The sequence below is a fragment of the Mchenga conophoros genome, linkage group LG10 (genome assembly GCF_057382185.1).
Source record: "Mchenga conophoros isolate Kocher_MC1m ecotype Shallow Benthic linkage group LG10, M_conophoros_male_GT1.1, whole genome shotgun sequence".
Classification (NCBI taxonomy): domain Eukaryota; kingdom Metazoa; phylum Chordata; class Actinopteri; order Cichliformes; family Cichlidae; genus Mchenga; species Mchenga conophoros.
In genome coordinates, this window is record NC_140535.1 from 17,879,629 (window position 1) to 17,899,148 (window position 19,520).

Below are 19,520 nucleotides of genomic sequence, written 5' to 3' on the forward strand. Positions count from 1 at the left end.
TTACAGTGTTTTTCAGTTTAATGGCAGTGTAGGGGTTTTTTTTTAATCTAAGCTTTAATCACAAAATCACCTTTATAATCTCTACCATCTCTGCCTTCTCACTCATAGCACACTGCCCAAACCATTTCCAAGACACACACATGCACTGAACAGAAAGCCACAGCCTTGCGTGCCATCATAAATGAGTCTTATCTTTATACAGACATGATGAGTTTACTCTCTAGGGTGAGCCAAGTCTGTTGACCTTTGCCTGGATCTTGGTCTGGGATAGGCCTGAAGCAGAAAGCCTCACGTGATGTGGTCTCCATCTTAGCAGGTGTGTCCGGGTAGAGGAGGAATCCTAAAAAGGGTGAAACGTAGACTGTTGACTCTTGTTCCCCTTTTTTAACCCACTACTTTGGAGTGATTCCAGTTAAATCAAATCAAATCAAATCAAATCAAATCACTTTTATTGTCACATCACATGTGCAGGTACATTGGTACAGCACATGTGAGTGAAATTCTTGTGTGCGAGCTTCACAAGCAACAGAGTTGTGCAAAATACAATAATGTAAACAAGCAAAACACAAGAATGGCTACATCTGAAACTAATAAATATATGTACAATATATAATAGTATATGCATTTCTGGATGTGTATACTAAATATTTTCCTACGTGTGTGTGTGTGTTGTGTGTGTGTGTGTGTGTGTGTGTGTGTGTGTGTGTGTGTGTGTGTGTGTGTGTGTACACATATTCTACAAGTTTCACAGTTTCTGAAATCTTTCCAGTTAGGTCTCTTTTTCACAGCTTGTTTACTTTGCATATAAATTCTATAAAATATGCTTAATGGCAGTGACAATTAATCATTCACACAGACCTGATTTTTGTGACAACAAAACAAAGTTTTGTTTCTGTCTGTTTATTTAGTGATGTGCACCGAGATTAAAGCGAGATCAGAAATAATGACGGTAATTTTGAATCCTTTTGTTATTTCTTGACTAGGACATTGTTTCTATTTCTGTTTTACTCTTTTCAGTGTTTATAACTTTTCAGTGTTTATAACAGTGTTTATAACAATTGTTGATTTGTTCTGTTCTCATTGTATGACGAATTATGATGGCTGTTTGGTAGCCGTTTGCATACTATGCATACTCTCTCTCTCTCTTCATATGTGTGTGTGTGTGTGTGTGTGTACAACAACTTTATGTTAATGTACAAATATGTTTATGTGGTTTCCATGGTTTTTGCATCTTCTTTAAGTGCGCGTCATTCCATCTCGGATTTGGACAAGACTGGTAAGCTCTCAACTTGCTCTCCGTCTGATATGATCAGGGTTTTTTGTGTGTTTTCTTGATGTTTTGCGACGCTGCGTGTTAAAGGCCTAGCAGCCGTCATTTAGCCAATGTGAGCCACTCTGTAAGAGCAGGTGGGAGGGAACAGCTGCTTCTGTTGTAAACGTGCTTCCGACTTGGAAATTTCCTCGGTCGAGTGGGTTATCTGGCATTTCCCCTCTTGAGTTTTCTAAACACTAATTTTTGTCGATATTTTAAGTTTGTTAGTTGGACAGAGTTAAATTAGATGTCGAAAGTTACTCTTGTCTACTGGTGTTTGTTATTTAAAAGGAATCTGACAAGATGATTCAAATAAAAACAAACGGTCAAAAACTAATATTTGGCTCTCACTTATGCTAGTCTGTTTTTGAATGTAAACAAATCATCCAATCTAACACAATTTCTGATACTTGTTTGCTGAAAGTTTAGGCGATGGTATGAGGGCAGTGTTTAATATAGCGTTATTTAACTATAAGCTATAAGAGACTTAGAGCTTTTTATTGTCATTGTGCAGTTTTTTGCACAGCGAAATTGGGTATAATCTGTTAATGTGGCTTTTGTATTTAGTTGTTGTTGTCCAAACTCACTGTACTGCTACCTAACCAGTGTAGGATTGATGTAGTATTTAAGTTTTCTTTCCCTTTCCCTTTTTCCAAAATAACAATGAGTTGTTGTTGTTTTTTTTGTTTTGTTTTGTTTTCAGTTCATAAACGTATGTGTCTATGTTCCTAATGCAGCTATGAACAATGACCATAGTTGACAGATCTTCAGAAAAGTCTGACCACGAGTCAGCCGGACTCGGACCTGAAGCTGCTGTGTACAACAGTACACCCTCCTCTGAGGACCAGCCCAAGGACCAAGGGGCTGGTCCTCAGAGTACACCCTCCTCTGAGGACCAGCCCAAGGACCAAGGGGCTGGTCCTCAGAGTACACCCTCCTCTGAGGACCAGCCCAAGGACCAAGGTCAGAGCAAATCCTGGCTTTTTTTCAAAATGTCTTTTTAAGCTGTTTGAAGATTTTTATTGTCAGACAGAATAGTTTTCCAACCAGTTTTAGCAAATATGGAACCACACTTTTTAGCCATTATTTACCCATATTTGTCAGAATTGGTTTTAGTAACGTACAGCTAATCTTTTTGCTTCTGCTTTCACACAAGTTTGACAACTGCTTTTGTGGGTGTTGTGTTGCTGCTTCCCTTCTCCGTTCATTCATCCAGTTATGTAATGCATCCAGCTTTGCATGATCAGTCACTTCAGCTCGTGATGCAATTGCTGTTTTTATATAAAGACCGGCAGCCCAACTTGTTTAGCAGAAACAAAGGAGAAGGCAAATTGTCCTATCTTTCTTCCTGAGGCTGTTTAGGAGTTTTTTACAGTGGCCAGAATCACATTATATAACTGTTAATAGTTGTAGCTATTACTGTGATGTCCTGACATGACTTTGCCATGTGCCAGTGTGTGGTTGTATAAGTAAGGTGGCATTAAATTATCTCCTTTTTAAAATGTATTGAAACAGATTTTTAGTAATAATTGTGGCTCTGTGTGTCAGTGATCAGCAGTGGCGATGGAATTGACTTGCCCCAGAAGGTGCTGTTCTCACCAGATCGGCTCAGCCTAAATTGGGCCCAGGTTCACCTCATTGGTGCAGGCCTCCAGAACATGGGGAACACCTGCTTCCTCAACTCAGCCCTGCAGTGTCTCAGCTACACCCCTCCTTTAGCAAACTACATGCTGACGCGGGAGCACTCCAAAACATGTAAGTTTATTTCACCAACAGTGGTGTTATGCAGTCCTGCGCTGATTCTCACATTGTATCACTCCTTACTCACTCAGTATTTTGTCTCTGTCTCTGCTGCAGGTCATGAGCCAGGGTTCTGTATGATGTGTACCATGCAAAACCACATCATTCAGGTTTTTACCAACTCTGGGAATGTCATTAAGCCCATTGGTGTACTCAATGAGCTTGGGTGTAAGTGGATGACTGTTGTTGCTGTGCTCTGTGCAAAGTGTTTACCTATATTTTAATGATAGGAGGCGCTGTGTGACTGTTTACCTTTTGTAATTTTGGAGGGAAATAATCTGGAGGGATTTTGAATTCTGTTTTTAAATAAGTGTAAACTTGCATTTAACTGTGGTATCCTTTACAATAATTCACCTCCTGCTTTGTTTTTTGGTTCTGTTTTTCCTCGTTCCCCTCACACAGGGATTGCAAACCACTTCCGCTATGGAAGCCAGGAAGATGCTCATGAATTCCTGCGGTGCACAGTGGATGCTATGCAAAGGTCCTGCTTACCTGGAACCAAGTGAGTGTCATTTTACATTGCATGCATTCTAAACAAGTTAAACACACAAAAATATTTTTACTTGGGCTTGACAGTGTTTGCACTTTATTATGTAGTAAGATCCATAATTAGCTACGTAGAGGTAACACCGTGACAGTAGGAGAATATGAAATAAATCCTTTATCCTGTTTTTCAGGAAGTGCAGTTTATACTAGTTCCTTTTAACTATTAATGCTTCAATTGCTGAGAGTATTTTTCAGAAATGCAGATTCCTCAGTCTCTTGCCTGACTGACACCTCAGTTTACATACTAGGCAAGCCACTTGATATAATACCTCATTATTATATCAAGTTTTTTAATGAACTTGACTGCTCCAACACAGAAAGTATTCTTACACTGGGTGTGGTAGCTTGTTTTGGTAACAGGGCTTGAAAAGATCAGAAGCGGCTTAAACGTGTAGTAAAACAGGTGTCTGGGATTATGGCAGAGAGCTGCCAGACTTAGTGTCTAGTATAGATTTCTTCTGAGGCAACAGGGTAAGCAGTGTGAGCAGGAGCACTCAACCCCTCAGGTCATCTCTTATTCACCCTAATGGCATTAGTGCTATTATTGCAGCAGCAAAATTCAGAAAATCCAGGTTTTTCTATGTGTTACTATAGAGCTTCGAAGTCTATGTGCACATTTAACCAAAACTACACGTTTAACAGATGCACTGGGCTGAGTGTTGTGCTTCTTGTTAGACTCCTAAAAATAATTTATTAATTCATTTCTTTTTTTAAGAACCTAAAGTGTCAATTCTCATCAAATCAATTCTTCCCGTGTAGCAGCAGATGGCCTCTTAAGTAATTAATCGTGCTCCAATTCCTCCTATTGTCTTTTCTGCTACTTGAATACTGTAAAGTGATTGTCTGGTTCCAAAATGCTAAAAAATAAATGGTCAGTCAGTTAATTGTTGCACTGTCCTTATTAGTTAACTTTTGTGCTTTATCTTTTTATTATAGATTGGACAGGCAAACGCAGGCAACCTCTTTCATCCATCAAGTGTTTGGCGGGTACCTAAGATCCAGAGGTAAGTCACTGTTTTTTAAGGTTTGATTTATTTTTCTTTTATTTGTCTTTTTATGTCTTACAGCTTGTGTGATACTCATAGCACTGATTTCTGTTTCAGTTAAATGTTTAAACTGCAAAGCTGTCTCAGATACATTTGACCCTTTTCTGGATGTCACTCTGGAAATTAAGGTAATTGGACAACATTCAAAGTGACGTTGCTACTATGTATTCTCTGCATTATGGAGTGTGAGGTTTTTCCTCTCTCTCTCTGTTCATATAGACTGCTCCAAATGTCTCCAAAGCTCTGGAGCAGTTTGTCAAGCCAGAACAGCTGGGTGGTGAAAATGCTTACAAATGCACCAAGTAAGTCAAAGAGATGCCAAACCATGATGAGTTTTAGTGTTTAGGTGTGATTTTTGTCAACAAGCTGAATGTTTGTTTCCTTCAGGTGCGACAAAATGGTAACGGCCTCAAAAAGATTTACAATCCATCGCAGCGCCAATGTGCTCACCATCTCACTCAAACGCTTTGCAGACTTCAGTGGAGGCAAAATCACAAAGGCAAATGGCCAATAGTGTCTGCTTAAGTCATAAAGATACATGACAGATGCTTTGTTTTATTATAAAACAGGATATTTGCATGTAATGTTTGAATTTTTTTGTTTGGTGGTCATCAGGATGTGAAGTATTTGGAGCATCTGGATCTGCGGCCCTTCATGTCGCAGTCCCACGGGGAGCCCCAGCTCTACAGGCTGTATGCTGTGCTGGTTCACTCTGGATTGAGTTGTCATACTGGACACTATTTCTGCTATATTAAGGTACTGGCTGTGCCCGAATCTGTTTGAATGCTGCTGTTGCGTAGTACAAACAAACAAACACCATAAACAACACATTTCAGCAGAAAACTACTTTGTATGCATTGAAAGAAAGAAAAAAAAGACCCCTATATAACCATAAGATTCTTCTTTTTAGCTCAAATTCAATTCAGAAACTGAATCTGCTGTGTCACATCTCTCTCATTCTGTCTCACAGGCCAGCAATGAGCAGTGGTTTCAGATGAATGACTCGTCCGTGTCAGTCAGTGACATTAGCACTGTTCTCAACCAGCAGGCCTATGTCCTCTTCTACATCAAGTGAGTAAACATCGGTATTTTTAAACATTCTAGGCTTATTCCTTCAGTAGAACTTTTCCCATCATTATTTAATAATGTAGACATGTTTATTCTCACTTTTCTTGTAGAAAATGTATTATTATAACCTAATGTTATAATGTTGATGCTTTGTCATGGTTAATATTCTTTTTTCCATGTCATCAGGTGCACAGATGTGGGAAAAACTGGGGACTACAGCCACTTGAACCATAACGCTGGCATATCTGGTCAGGCATCTCCCCAGCCGGTGGTGAGCCCACGCACCATCGCCACCATGCCTCACAACAGTGTTGGCTTCATAGGTCCCCAGCTGCCACCACACATGAACAAGGTACTTCCTCACCTGAGGGTACTGATAATGTTGTTGTTTTTGTTAAACCCAGTGTTTCATGCAAAATACATTTGTACCTTTCAATTGTGTCTGTTTGAAAAGAATGAAATGATATCATATATTCCTTATTGGCCTACATTTGTACAAAATTCCAAATTATATACACAAAGTCATAGAAATCACTGCTCCAATTGGTCATCATGATTTTAATATTCTCTTTTTCCATAACAATGAAATACACCTTGGACAAATATGACACGTCAATATTTCATTAGTGTTGTCACATCACATCCTGTAAGCATCGTCTGTCTGTGTCCTTTCTCTGGAAATTAATATTTCCAGCCAATATAGGCAATCCATCAACATGGCTGGAGAGTTGGTAGTTATATACAGTCTGTATAAGTGTGGTTAATCCAATGAAGATTTGTAAGGAGATGGCAGTTACTGTGAATTTACAGCAGTTACACAGTGATTAGTAATAAACAGAGCCAGTAAGAGTGAGTGGATATAAGAAAGTCAGTGACTCAGGTGTGTCGATTGGTTCTGTTTGTGAGACTGGAGGAGACGTAGAAATCTTTTGTTTTAAATCTTAGTTAGGAAGATTCCTGTTTGAAAACAAGCACTTTTTGTGAGAAATACAAGAAGTACATCTGCAGAAAGCACACAGTTACATTCTGTCCATCATGTGGACAAAATCGAAAATGTTGAGCATTGAAAAACTGAGAACGTTGGGCAAGTTCAAAATACGTGTTTGTAAGAACGAAAAACCAAATTGTTCCTAAAATAGTTATGGAAAGTCACTGTTGTATGTCTGTGTTCTACATGTTTATCTGATGGAAAATAAAGGTGCTATTGTTTTATTGCAGTTTCTTGACAATTCTGAGTGGATTTACACAGTATGGGTCAAAATGACCCGCAACAAAATCAATGTCACTTTTTTGTTTTTCAACATAATACAAGGGTTAATTTCCAAAACTTCCATATGATCTTCAATTTGTAGCAGATCCACTATCACACAGCAGCTGGAGCAGTTTCAAATGGAGGTCAGTCCACTGCTGCCACCTGTGGCCAAATACCATAGCCCACTACTAGATTAACTTGCTATGATGACATTGAGTAGAGGCTGAGTGGCTGCACTTACCCCTGGTACATCCAAATCTACCCACAAACATGTTGAAAGATGCAATGGCAGCAATGTGGCTTGTCAACACTGAAAACAATCAGTAAGCAAAGACATCAGGGATCACTTTTTTCTGTTTATTTAACATGCACAACATTTGTAGTCGCCTTCTGCACAGGGGAAGTCCACACACACTGTGTGGTACCACTTTCCACAGAAGGTGCATTCAATCTACAAGACTGAATGAGAAAGTCAGGGTCATTGTCTGACTGTTTATTACTAATCACTGTGTAACTGCTGTACATTCACAGTAACTGCCATCTCCTTACAAATGTTTATTAGATTAACCACACTTATACAGACTGTATATAACAACCAACTCTAAAATGTTTGTTCGCAGAGAAAAGACACAGACTACGGTAACGACATGTGATGTTACAAAACTAGTGAAATATTAGTGTCATTTCATTCATTTCAAAGGTTTATTTGCATGACGCACAAACAGACACAATTGAAAGGTACAAATGTATTGTGCATGAAACGAATTCAGACGTGCTGCAGATGTGTGTCACAAGTTGATCTGGCTGTAGGCTGTGGCACTTGGCCAGTGGTGGCACTGGTTGACTCGAGTCCATGTTAGTGCACACAAAGTAAACTGCTCGCTTTAGTTGTGAAGCAAAAACGCTGAATTCGGAGAAACAAACCGTGTGAGGGGAACGATAACGACAACAAGAGTCTCCCGATCGTTTACTCTTGTTGTCCTGTGAACAACATCGGCATGGTGTTAATTGTTTGCTGTTTTCGCGATCGCGTCGCGCATGAGGATAACCCTAGGTAAACTCGCCACATTTTTAAACATTTTGTTGTTCAACAGCATCAAGACTGACGGAGTGTGTTTGAGATAACCTCACAAGTGTCACAGATGACACATTTGGCGTTTTTTTGCTAGTCTGTAGGTAGCAGCTCCTGAAACGGAAGTCTGCCACACATCTGTTCGACTAACGCCAGTTGATCTAAACGCCAGTAGATCTGGAACACCGGCAGCCTCGCCTCTGTCAGTGCGCCTCAGGGCGGCTGTGGCTACAATTTAGCTTGCCATCACCAGTGTGTGTGAATGGGTGGATGACTGAACGTGTAAAGTGCTTTGGGGTCCTTAGGGACTAAGTAAAGCGCTATACAAATACAGGCCATTTACTTAATGCTGAAATCTAATCTATTGTATTAAATGGGTATGCTTGTAGTTTGGGTAATTTTGTTATGTCAACAAGTTCTGTTTTAAAACTTAATCTCTTGTTAACTGTTCAGATTGCTGAGGTGATTGATGATCGACCTGAGGAAGTGAAACAGATGGAAGTTTTTAGGACCAGCAACAGATGGAAAGCAATTGGAGGTAAATAAGAAGTCACAGAAGTAGGGGGGGATTTGTGCAATATTAAGTTAAGACTGTTGTTTACTATAGTTTTACTTCCTCTCCTAAAAGTGGATCAAAATGATGACACAGAGGAAGGAAATGGAAAAGAACATCAAAATACAGAGGCTGGCTCATTAAGCAGAGGTCGACATGACTCACCCGAGTTGTCTTCAAAGAGAAGAGGACAGGATTCTCCTGTCAAAAAGACCCGGCATGACTCTCCAGACATCTCTCCACCAAAGAGAAGTCGGAAGTACTCTCCGGATGTCTCTCCTCCCAGGACAAGACGTCACGACTCTCCAGATGTCTCTCCTCCCAGGACTAGACCTCACGACTCTCCAGATGTCTCTCCTCCCAGGAGAAGACGTCATGACTCTCCAGATGTCTCTCCTCCCAGGACTAGACCTCATGACTCTCCAGATGTCTCTCCTCCCAAGAGAAGACGCCACGACTCTCCAGATGTCTCTCCTCCCAGGAGAAGACGTCATGACTCTCCAGATGTCTCTCCTCCCAGGACTAGACCTCATGACTCTCCAGATGTCTCTCCTCCCAGGAGAAGACGTCATGACTCTCCAGATGTCTCTCCTCCCAGGACAAGACGTCACGACTCTCCTGATGTCTCTCCTCCCAGGACTAGACCTCACGACTCTCCAGATGTCTCTCCTCCCAAGAGAAGACGCCACGACTCTCCAGATGTCTCTCCTCCCAGGAGAAGACGTCATGACTCTCCAGATGTCTCTCCTCCCAGGACAAGACGTCACGACTCTCCTGATGTCTCTCCTCCCAGGACTAGACCTCATGACTCTCCAGATGTCTCTCCTCCCAAGAGAAGACGTCATGACTCTCCAGATGTCTCTCCTCACAGGACTAGACCTCACGACTCTCCAGATGTCTCTCCTCCCAGGAGAAGACGTCACGACTCTCCTGATGTCTCTCCTCACAGGACTAGACCTCACGACTCTCCAGATGTCTCTCCTCCCAGGAGAAGACGTCACGACTCTCCTGATGTCTCTCCTCACAGGACTAGACCTCACGACTCTCCAGATGTCTCTCCTCCCAGGAGAAGAAGTCATGACTCTCCAGATCTCTCTCCTCCCAGGACTAGACATCACAACTCTCCAGATGTCTCTCCTCCCAAGAGAAGACGTCACGACTCTCCTGATGTCTCTCCTCCCAGGAGAAGACGTCACGACTCTCCTGATGTCTCTCCTCCCAGGAGAAGACGTCATGACTCTCCAGATGTCTCTCCTCCCAAGAGAAGACGTCACGACTCTCCAGATGTCTCTCCTCCCAGGAGAAGACGCCATGACTCCCCAGACTTGTCACCACCAAGACAGTGTTCAGGAAAGTCAGAAAAAATGCAAAGTAAAGGTGAGTGATCCATTTAAATTGTAAAGTGGAATCTGGTGTGGCATATGAATAAAAGTAAAAAGCAGAGACCCATTTAACATGAGTTTTGAATTGAAATTTATTTTAAAGACATAGCTTGATCTAATAATAAATCTTTAATTTTTGTTCAAAAGGCATTACAAAATGAAAATTAACAAATTAACTGTGTCTTTGTCAGATTCAGCCTCCAACAAAAGCAAGCTCAGCTCATCCTTGTTAAGTAAAAAACGCTCACCGGATCCTCATCGGTCAGCGGTGGCTAAGAAGGGTCAGAATAGACATGATTCAGACTCGGATCCGTCTCCCCCGAGGAAAAGGCCCCTGAAGGGAAACGCCTCAGACTCCGACCAATCTCCCCCAAGGAGGCCCTCAAAAACTAAACGGGGCTCAGACTCTGACCAGTCTCCACCCAGGGGGCAGCCACCGAGTGGAAGGGACTCGGATGGAGATTTGTCACCACCTCGTAGGCCAGGCCAGTCACAGGTAAGCAGACTGTGTTGGAACAAAGATTAATGTCAAATCTGATTTCACTCAAATGTTATATTTTTCAATTGTCTTTTTTTTTTTTATAACCAGGGCCAAAGGATGCTATCTGGTGGAAAGGCAGGCCTGGTTTCTGTGGACATTCTAAGGAAAGAGCAAAAGGAGAACAGACGCAGAGAAAAACACAATCAGCCACTTGAAGGTTTCATCAACTTTTCTCTCTTAAGATTTTTTTACACCCATTGATTGAAGAGCTTCATACAGCTTTGCATCTCATTTCAGCTTATCATCTATATTGTCGTATTTTATTTAGTCCTAAAATTAAATAATGAAGTTTCTACATACTTACCCATTCATCCCCTTTGACCAGATGAATCGCGTAACGCTCAGGCGATTTTCAGAGACAAAAGTGGCAAAAGGAGGGATCTGAATTCAGAGAGAAATGAACAGAAAAAGAAAGCTGGTGAAAAAGCGGCAACAGACGAGAAATACGCTCAGTGGGGAAAACGGTAAATGTGCATGATCATTTCAAATATCACAGTTTATGTGATTATATCCACATAAAAAATTATAAAAGTGGTTCAATGGTTTATGTTAAAATGTATGTATAGGTTGGCACAGATCCAGATGCATCACCAGAAACTTAAGGAAGCGCTGCGCGAAGCCCTTAAGCCACTTGAGGATCTTGACCGCATGTTGAGAGAACAGGAAAGAGAAGGCGATCCTATGGCTGCAATGCGCAGGCGTAAAAAGGACCGTGGCACAAAAACACAAGATATTTAACATTACATATGTTTTATTTTATTTATGACTTTATTTTATTTCACCAGGTCAATCCTTGTAAGAAGCTTTTAAATAGCAGCAGTTTTGCTTTTGCTACTGTTTGTATTTTTATTTATTTGTATGTTTGTTTTGATTTTTGTAGAGAAACCTCGATATAAAGGCCCTGCTCCACCTCCAAACCGGTTCAATATTCCACCGGGGTACCGCTGGGACGGAGTTGACAGGTAGAGTTTGTGCATCGGTGACAGAGGAAAACTGTTGAGGACAGAACTGTAGTTTAATATTGAATGTTTTTAATACACACATCAGTTTGTCATTTTGCACATTAATGGTAAAGAAATTGTGATCATTTTTTTCCACGTCTATATTAAATTTGCGCCTAATTGAATGGATTGTCTTTGGCCTTTTAGCTTGTCGTATCATAATTAATAGGGTTATTTTATTTGTGTCTTGCAGGTCAAATGGTTTTGAACAGAAACGCTACCAGAGGATGGCAGATAAAAAGGCTGTGCAGGAAGCGGCCTATAAATGGAGTGTGGAGGATATGTAAAGGCTTTCAGAAAATGATGAATCTGGAGCAGAGCTAAAGAGCACACCTTCTCAACCTTTATGTATAATTGTTATGCTGTTAGAACAACAAGACTAGATGCATCTACGCAGCAAAAGTTCTTTTTTAAATAAACTACATAGAAGAATTTGTTTCACCTTTCCAAACCCTTTTGATACTGTACCATGTGTATCAGATGGAACTGTACAGAAAAATGAAGTGAAGCATGTTCACAATTTTTGTAAGAAGTTATTCACCGTGGAGCAGAAGCTGTTGTGGTTTCAGTGTTTTATTAAAGAATGTTTTTGTAATGCATTGTCCCAAGAGTGTTCAGGCACCTGTAACTTGGATAGCATTTGACATTCAGTCTTTTTAGATCATTTTATACACTTACCACCCATTTTATTAGGCAACAGTAACTCAAATAACCGCTTGTTACAACCAACATATTTTGGTCCTGGACATAGAAATAGAGACATGTCCCTCATGACTCCAAAATGAAACATAGTGCACAGCAACCAAATGCTGAAAGAGAGTGTCCACAGCTGACTGTCGATGGTATGGTATAGCTGTGAGGGTTTTGTGTACAAGATAAATGCACATTTGAGAGTTCTGTGGTGTAGCTAAAAAAGACTGACCTACAGAGATGTGAAAAAAGCGGCATTCAAATAAGTCATTCCTTGCCATATTAATCAGGGAGTACATACACTGACAGGATGCTGTGACTCTCACAGTGAGGGAATCAGGTTGGGCTCTAATATTTTTTCTAGCAATGTCCGATTCAGTCTAACATCTGTAAAAGTTTTAAGGCACTTTCCACCAGCACTGTCAAAAAGAATTATGGAAGAATGATTTGTAGAATCAAGGAATCGGTGTCCTGGTTGCACATGCTAGACCAATGGCTTAATAACACAACAATGCTATTGCCTTTAATCTGTCACTATCTATGCTATTGATTATGGTGTAACTATATAAAAAAAATTTTTTTTAAAGTGACAGTATTGTGCAATGAATAAAAAGTTTTATTTATAAACTTTTTATTTTTATAAAAAGTATTATTTATTATTAATAATAATTAACCTTACTTCATACTTGCAAATTTGTCGACTGATGCTATAATTAATCTACGTTATCTATTTTTAATTTAAGTTTTAAGTTGGTCTAAGTATCTTAGCACAGCGGAACTCTAGTATCCTTAGTCGGGCGAGTAGGGGGACTTTAAAATGTGACACACTGGACCCCGTTTCATTACGGAATGTTTTTGTTGATGCACTTGGAAGAGTGAATAGATTCAGCGGTACTGGTGTGGTTTAACGCGTAATTGGCGACTAATGCAGAGAAATATTAGCCCTGAAAACTGTTTGTAAAGCCCGCCAGTCTCCTGTGTAGTGATGGCCAAATGAAGCTTTCCGAAGCACTGAAGCTTGTATTGAAAAACGGTTCATTACTCGAAGCTTTTCAACACAGTCCTCTCCGGTGACATCTGGTGGTGAAAATTTTGAAGAGCAGCTTGAATCTGCAAAATAAAACGGACTGCTCAATTATCACTGCTCACTCAAGAGTGGAGTTCTCTCTGATATTGGGCCACCGTTCCGTTGCTTTGAACATGTAATTGGTTTTGTTTTCTCGATTGGGGGGCTGAAAAAAATGTAATGCGTATTTGCGTAATACATTTTGATCAATAAACTTTCCCTATTTAAACATGCACTATGGTGGCCTTTCTTTGCCCATAACGCCTTGATGTTGGTAAATACAATAAGTGAGCAATATATATAATATACATATGATAATGCACAGCACATTATGGAGTATGCCCCTGCTGTGAAGTCCTGCCTCCATCTACTTGTCGTTTAATCAGCTGGACAGCTGGACAGGTTCATACAAAATATTAGATTAGGCCAATTCCTATACATATTTTTGACCTAGGGGTGGGATTGATTGTGAACTGGAAAGGGAAAATGCTTAGGAAGCTGAGTAGGGCTGCATCGTCACTGATTTGTAGAATCATTTTGATTCGATACAGGATCCGATTCAATTTGATTGGAATCTGGAAAGTTTTGCCTCAGTCAGAAATATTACAAGTCTGATCATTTAACAGTATATATCCATAATTTCGTATCTATTAAAAGAAAGCTGACACATGTGAGACTTAATTAGAGATGTAAACAGAGAGTTATGAAACCTGCAGCTGCAGAAGCCAGCGGGGAAAAAAAGAGGCAAACACAGCGCGGACCCGCCGACACATCAAAATCTGACTCTGACGCGTCGGGTCCGCGCTCTGTGTTCACGTTTGTATGCAGAATCCGTAAACCTGCTCCCAGTTACTGTTTTAGCTGCATGGTGTTTGACGACATGTTGTGAGGTTTAACCTGAGATGCTGGCGTTTCAGGCATAATAACGTTAATTTACAAATCGACACGGGATTTTAATGAATCAATATCACTTTATTCAATTTAGCATGGATTGTAATCAGAAAGGCGATAATCAAAACCCACCCCTAATCAAGAACTTGCAAAGTAAAAACATGATCAATGTAAGGTAGCCCTTTTGTTATTTACAGTTAACAAGAGGATTAGTGTTACTGTGCGCTGGCTGAGTCTGTTTCTTTTCTTAGAAATAGTTTCTCCTGCCCTGAAGAAAATCCACTTGCATGGAACAGAAGAGGCTGTGGAGTGCAGGAACTACACTGCAAGCTGGTAGATATGCAGGTATTCCTGGGTCCTGCAGACTATCACCTAAAAACAATAAACAAAATGATTTTCTAAACTGTGTAGCAATGTCATGTACGTATAGTGTCAAATACATTTTTGTAGTCTTCATCAGCTTTAATTCACATGGAAGTGTTCCTAAAGTCATATGCTGTAATGATATTTACATTATGAAAACATGATTTTGGACATTTCAAGTTTTTCACTTCGGCAGATAAAATGAATTGAGCAAAATCAACTCAAAATATTCCCACACGCCAGAATGTCCTCTCTTCCTCGCTGGCTCCATATCTGTCAGTGGAATGATCACCTCTTCGCTCTCTGTCACCATCAACACACTCCACGAATCCCGTGGATGATTCACTTCCTTATATCTGTTTGAATCAGGTACCGAAGCAGTTACGTGCGTAATGAAGCTTCGGACGTCACTGGTCACGTGACTTTTGCCAAACGAAGCAAGCCTCGACACAGTGCTTCTGAACCAGTGTGTTGTTTTTTTCGACACACGCTCCGGAGCGTCAGCTTCAAGCGGGCCATCACTACTGACTGGAGTCCGATAGCGAAGGTGTACGACCCGCTGAAAGCTGGTAGCATCGACGGCACAGACGTGGAACCCCATGATCGAGCGGTCTGGAGGGCCATGGGTGCCCGGTACAAGCCCAACAAAGGCGTCGTTGGAGACCCACTGCTCACGCTTTTGTGTCCCGCTTGAACCCACAGACCACCGAAGATAAACTACACAAAGTGTTCTCTAAGTACGGAGACATCCAGCGGCTCCGGCTGGTCCGGGACATTGTCACGGGTTTCTCCAAAGGATATGCCTTCATTGAGTACAAAGAGGAGCGATCTGTGGTCCGGGCCCGCCGGGACGCCAACAAGCTGGTGGTCGACCAGCATGAAGTGTTCGTGGATTTTGAGCAAGAGAGGACTCTTAAAGGATGGGTGCCGCGGCGGCTCGGCGGCGGGCTTGGAGGGAAAAAGGAATCCGGACAGCTGCGGTTCGGCGGCAGGGACAGGCCTTTCCGTAAACCCATCAATCTCGGGGTAGACCCGGTGCAGGAACGAGGTGGTGGTGGTGGTGGAGGGAGGGAGTGGGACAGACCAAGCGGGAGAGCCAGAGACGATCGGGACCGACACAGAACAGCAGAGTGGGGCAACAGAGGAAGGAGAGATGACCGGGACAGAGGCCGAGAGTGGGATGACCGCAGGCACGGAGACAGGAGCAGGCACCGGGACCGGAGATGAAGCATGTGGCTGCACTTCAGCACTTCAGCTTTCAAAGGAGGACAGTGAATGAGTGTGTGACTTGGATAACTGTTTGTGTGAAAGGTTACTTTTTTGTATGCTGATATTCTTCAGATTGTACTGTATGGTAATCAGGACTCTGCCTGTGGCTGTCATATTCAGTTCTTCTCAGGGAAGTCTCAGGAATGACAAAGTAGGGTTGTTGTGTTTTGTTGGGGTTTTTTTTTTTTTTTACAAGTCTTTATTCTAGCGAAAAAATTACAATACGGGTGGTGTCCAGCCAAATGAGACTTACATCCATCATGTCAAACATGAGCGCCAGCAGCCAGAATCACTGCTTAAGAGTCCAATTGGATTGCTTTGGGAAATCGGAACTGTACTTTTATACAGTTATCATAAATATTATTACCCCACATATACAATTCAAATTTTATTTCTTGCAATTTAAGTCCCAACAGACTTTTTTCCCCATTTACTACAGAATGTTGTTTATCATTTAGATAAACTGAGACAAACAAAACTGCATTTCTTTTTCTGATATTAAGATATTCCAGGGATTAAATGCATAGTTAAACTTCTTTTCACTGACAGAAAGGGAAGTTTCGCTGGTCCGGCCCACTCAAGGTCAAAGGCTATATGTGACTCACAATGTAAAATGAGTTTGCAGTTTTGTTTTGTTTTTAAAAAAGCATAAGTTTAAGAGCACATTGTCAGCCCCATTTCTTTTTAAAAAATGTAAATCAGATTATATCATAAACAATAAAATTCGTCATTGTTTTGAAATCTAAGGTGTTACTGTTTGTCAAAGTGTTGCAACATGTTTAAGATTTCCCAAGTTGGGTAGTTTTCCAGTGTAGCCTCATGTGACCCCTGTTTTCAGAGTTGGTAATGATGTGTTGTGCAAGATTTATACTTGAGGGAAGAAAACTCAGTATTCAAACACATTTACTCCTTTTTCCATATACATGCAACTCAGGAATTTGAATCAAATGCTTACTCAGCTCTTACTCAGCCATCTGATCCTCGGTCCTGCCCAGTGAGGTCAATCAGCTTTCGGTTATGGGTCACTGGGTGGATTCTTAAACTGTGCACAAGTATTTCTGAAGTCATCAATATGAAAGATGACGGGAAATGAATCTCTTATTTCATTAAAAGGTAATTCTCTAATGTACCAGAAAAAAACAAGAGGCAGAACTGACTTTTATTTCCAAGTATGTTCTGAGTAGTAAGCTGTCAATTGTAGTGTTATTTATACGAAGAGACAATGAAGTTAGTGCAAACACATATACGTCAAACACACTGAAAACTGAGGCTTTTTTCCACTGGTTTGTGTTTATTACTGTATGATTATTGGGAATACATGCTGGGACAAGACAAATTTCAAGCATTTGTTAAATATGACTTTGACATTTAATATTAATCATGCATGTATGCAAACATGCAAGATGATTTCCACTGCCGCTTAGAAGTCATGCTTAGCTGGTCTTTGCCTTCCACCGTACCCGACATTCACGATGGGCCAGCCTGGGTAAGTCTCTCTTTGGACCGTGCTGAAGTTGATCCTGTGAATCAGAAGAATCAGAGCACGCAGACACAGAGTAGCTGCTCCCTACATGAAGGACACTGTGATGATGATAAACCTGCTCTCACCTGAACGCAGGGTTAATGCCAATGTTGTCAGGCTGCGGGAAAGCAGGTGTCCGCCTCCTGTGGCAGGAGGATGGGGGAGGGAAGTCTTTCTGATACTGAGACTGCATCTGGGCTGTTTCCTGTTCGTTTTTTGCTGCTGCTGACATGTGATCACGGTTGCCTTCTTGCTCATTCCCTCTCACTTCTCTGTCCTCGCGTCTGTTTCCTCTTCCTGTTTATCATGAGGATGCAGGAGGAGAATGGTGAGATTCCTGTTGTGTGTTACAGCCTGCTGAAGGGTAATCAGAACTTTGCTAAAGGCAGAATTTCATCAACAGTAATCACACTTTCCATAAATAAACTTTCTTACTTTCTTGATCATACTACATGTATTACACTATTTGCTTTTTTCATTTTAATCTTGAGAGAATAATACTTTATACATAAATGAGATGAAATGTTCTTATGAATATAAATCATTTGCTTTGGATGTCGCAGAGCTGTGTGAAGGACACGGGAACACATACACAAATAATTACTGCTGAGGGCAATCCAATCCTGTGTCTGTGAGTAAGAGTGGCAGGAATTTCACTGCACAGCAGAGAAAACAATATCACTCCTCCAGATGCTCTGTGTCTATAACAGCATTTTCACATTTAACCTTATATGGTCTTTCTTATGTTCTATTTGAGGTATTAAATACTTTATTACAGTGTTTTTCAGTTTAATGGCAGTGTAGGGTTTTTTTTTAATCTAAGCTTTAATCACAAAATCACCTTTATAATCTCTACCATCTCTGCCTTCTCACTCATAGCACACTGCCCAAACCATTTCCAAGACACACACATGCACTGAACAGAAAGCCACAGCCTTGCGTGCCATCATAAATGAGTCTTATCTTTATACAGACATGATGAGTTTACTCTCTAGGGTGAGCCAAGTCTGTTGACCTTTGCCTGGATCTTGGTCTGGGATAGGCCTGAAGCAGAAAGCCTCACGTGATGTGGTCTCCATCTTAGCAGGTGTGTCCGGGTAGAGGAGGAATCCTAAAAAGGGTGAAATGTAGACTGTTGACTCTTGTTCCCCTTTTTTAACCCACTACTTTGGAGTGATTCCAGTTAAATCAAATCAAATCAAATCACTTTTATTGTCACATCACATGTGCAGGTACATTGGTACAGCACATGTGAGTGAAATTCTTGTGTGCGAGCTTCACAAGCAACAGAGTTGTGCAAAATTCAATAATGTAAACAAGCAAAACACAAGAATGGCTACATCTGAAACTAATAAATATATGTACAATATATAATAGTATATGCATTTCTGGATGTGTATACTAAATATTTTCCTACGTGTGTGTGTGTGTGTGTGTGTGTGTGTGTGTACACATATTTTACAAGTTTCACAGTTTCTGAAATCTTTCCAGTTAGGTCTCTTTTTCACAGCTTGTTTACTTTGCATATAAATTCTATAAAATATGCTTAATGACAGTGACAATTAATCATTCACACAGACCTGATTTTTGTGACAACAAAACAAAGTTTTATTTCTGTCTGTTTATTTAGAGATGTGCACCGAGATTAAAGCGAGATCAGAAATAATGACGGTAATTTTGAATCCTTTTGTTATTTCTTGACTAGGACATTGTTTCTATTTCTGTTTTACTCTTTTCAGTGTTTATAACTTTTCAGTGTTTATAACAGTGTTTATAACAATTGTTGATTTGTTCTGTTCTCATTGTATGACGAATTATGATGGCTGTTTGGTAGCCGTTTGCATACTATGCATACTCTCTCTCTCTCTTCATATGTGTGTGTGTGTGTGTGTACAACAGCTTTATGTTAATGTACAAATATGTTTATGTGGTTTCCATGGTTTTTGCATCTTCTTTAAGTGCGCGTCAGTCCATCTCGGAAATCGACAAGACTGGTAAGCTCTCAACTTGCTCTCCGTCTGATATGATCAGGGTTTTTTGTGTGTTTTCTTGAGGTTTTGCGACGCTGCGTGTTAAAGGCCTAGCAGCCGTCATTTAGCCAATGTGAGCCACTCTGTAAGAGCAGGTGGGAGGGAACAGCTGCTTC

The 19,520-nt window shown here is 40.8% G+C and overlaps 1 protein-coding gene and 1 pseudogene across 2 annotated transcripts; both read left to right on the forward strand.

Annotated features, from left to right (window-relative positions):
• Positions 1 to 1,680: 1,680 nt before the first annotated feature.
• On the forward strand, positions 1,681 to 11,449 carry LOC146565685 (uncharacterized). 2 transcript variants are annotated; one of them, XM_085289012.1, is made up of 17 exons: positions 1,681 to 2,275; positions 2,861 to 3,067; positions 3,170 to 3,280; positions 3,515 to 3,614; positions 4,595 to 4,662; positions 4,762 to 4,832; positions 4,924 to 5,006; positions 5,092 to 5,203; positions 5,320 to 5,460; positions 5,675 to 5,775; positions 5,959 to 6,043; positions 8,550 to 8,634; positions 8,725 to 10,026; positions 10,223 to 10,527; positions 10,621 to 10,729; positions 10,898 to 11,036; positions 11,139 to 11,449. In XM_085289012.1, the coding sequence occupies exons 1-17, from the start codon at positions 2,059 to 2,061 to the stop codon at positions 11,308 to 11,310; spliced, it is 3,408 nt and encodes a 1,135-aa protein (XP_085145138.1). In that variant the 5' UTR covers positions 1,681 to 2,058; the 3' UTR covers positions 11,311 to 11,449. The 2 variants fall into 2 exon arrangements, with proteins under 2 accessions (XP_085145138.1, XP_085145137.1); XM_085289011.1 differs by having other exon boundaries at positions 1,682 to 2,275; positions 5,959 to 6,124.
• A 351-nt stretch (positions 11,450 to 11,800) lies between these two features.
• Positions 11,801 to 16,598, forward strand: LOC146565686 (U11/U12 small nuclear ribonucleoprotein 35 kDa protein pseudogene; annotated as a pseudogene).
• The last annotated feature ends 2,922 nt before the right edge of the window (positions 16,599 to 19,520 follow it).

Excerpts from the sequence above, each read along its gene's own strand:
- LOC146565685 (XM_085289011.1), top strand. The coding sequence starts at position 2,059 with ATGACCATAGTTGACAGATCTTCAGAAAAGTCTGACCACGAGTCAGCC. Across the intron at positions 2,276-2,860 it reads GGACCAGCCCAAGGACCAAG|TGATCAGCAGTGGCGATGGA; the intron begins GTCAGAGCAAAT and ends TCTGTGTGTCAG. Across the intron at positions 5,007-5,091 it reads AATGCTTACAAATGCACCAA|GTGCGACAAAATGGTAACGG; the intron begins GTAAGTCAAAGA and ends TGTTTCCTTCAG.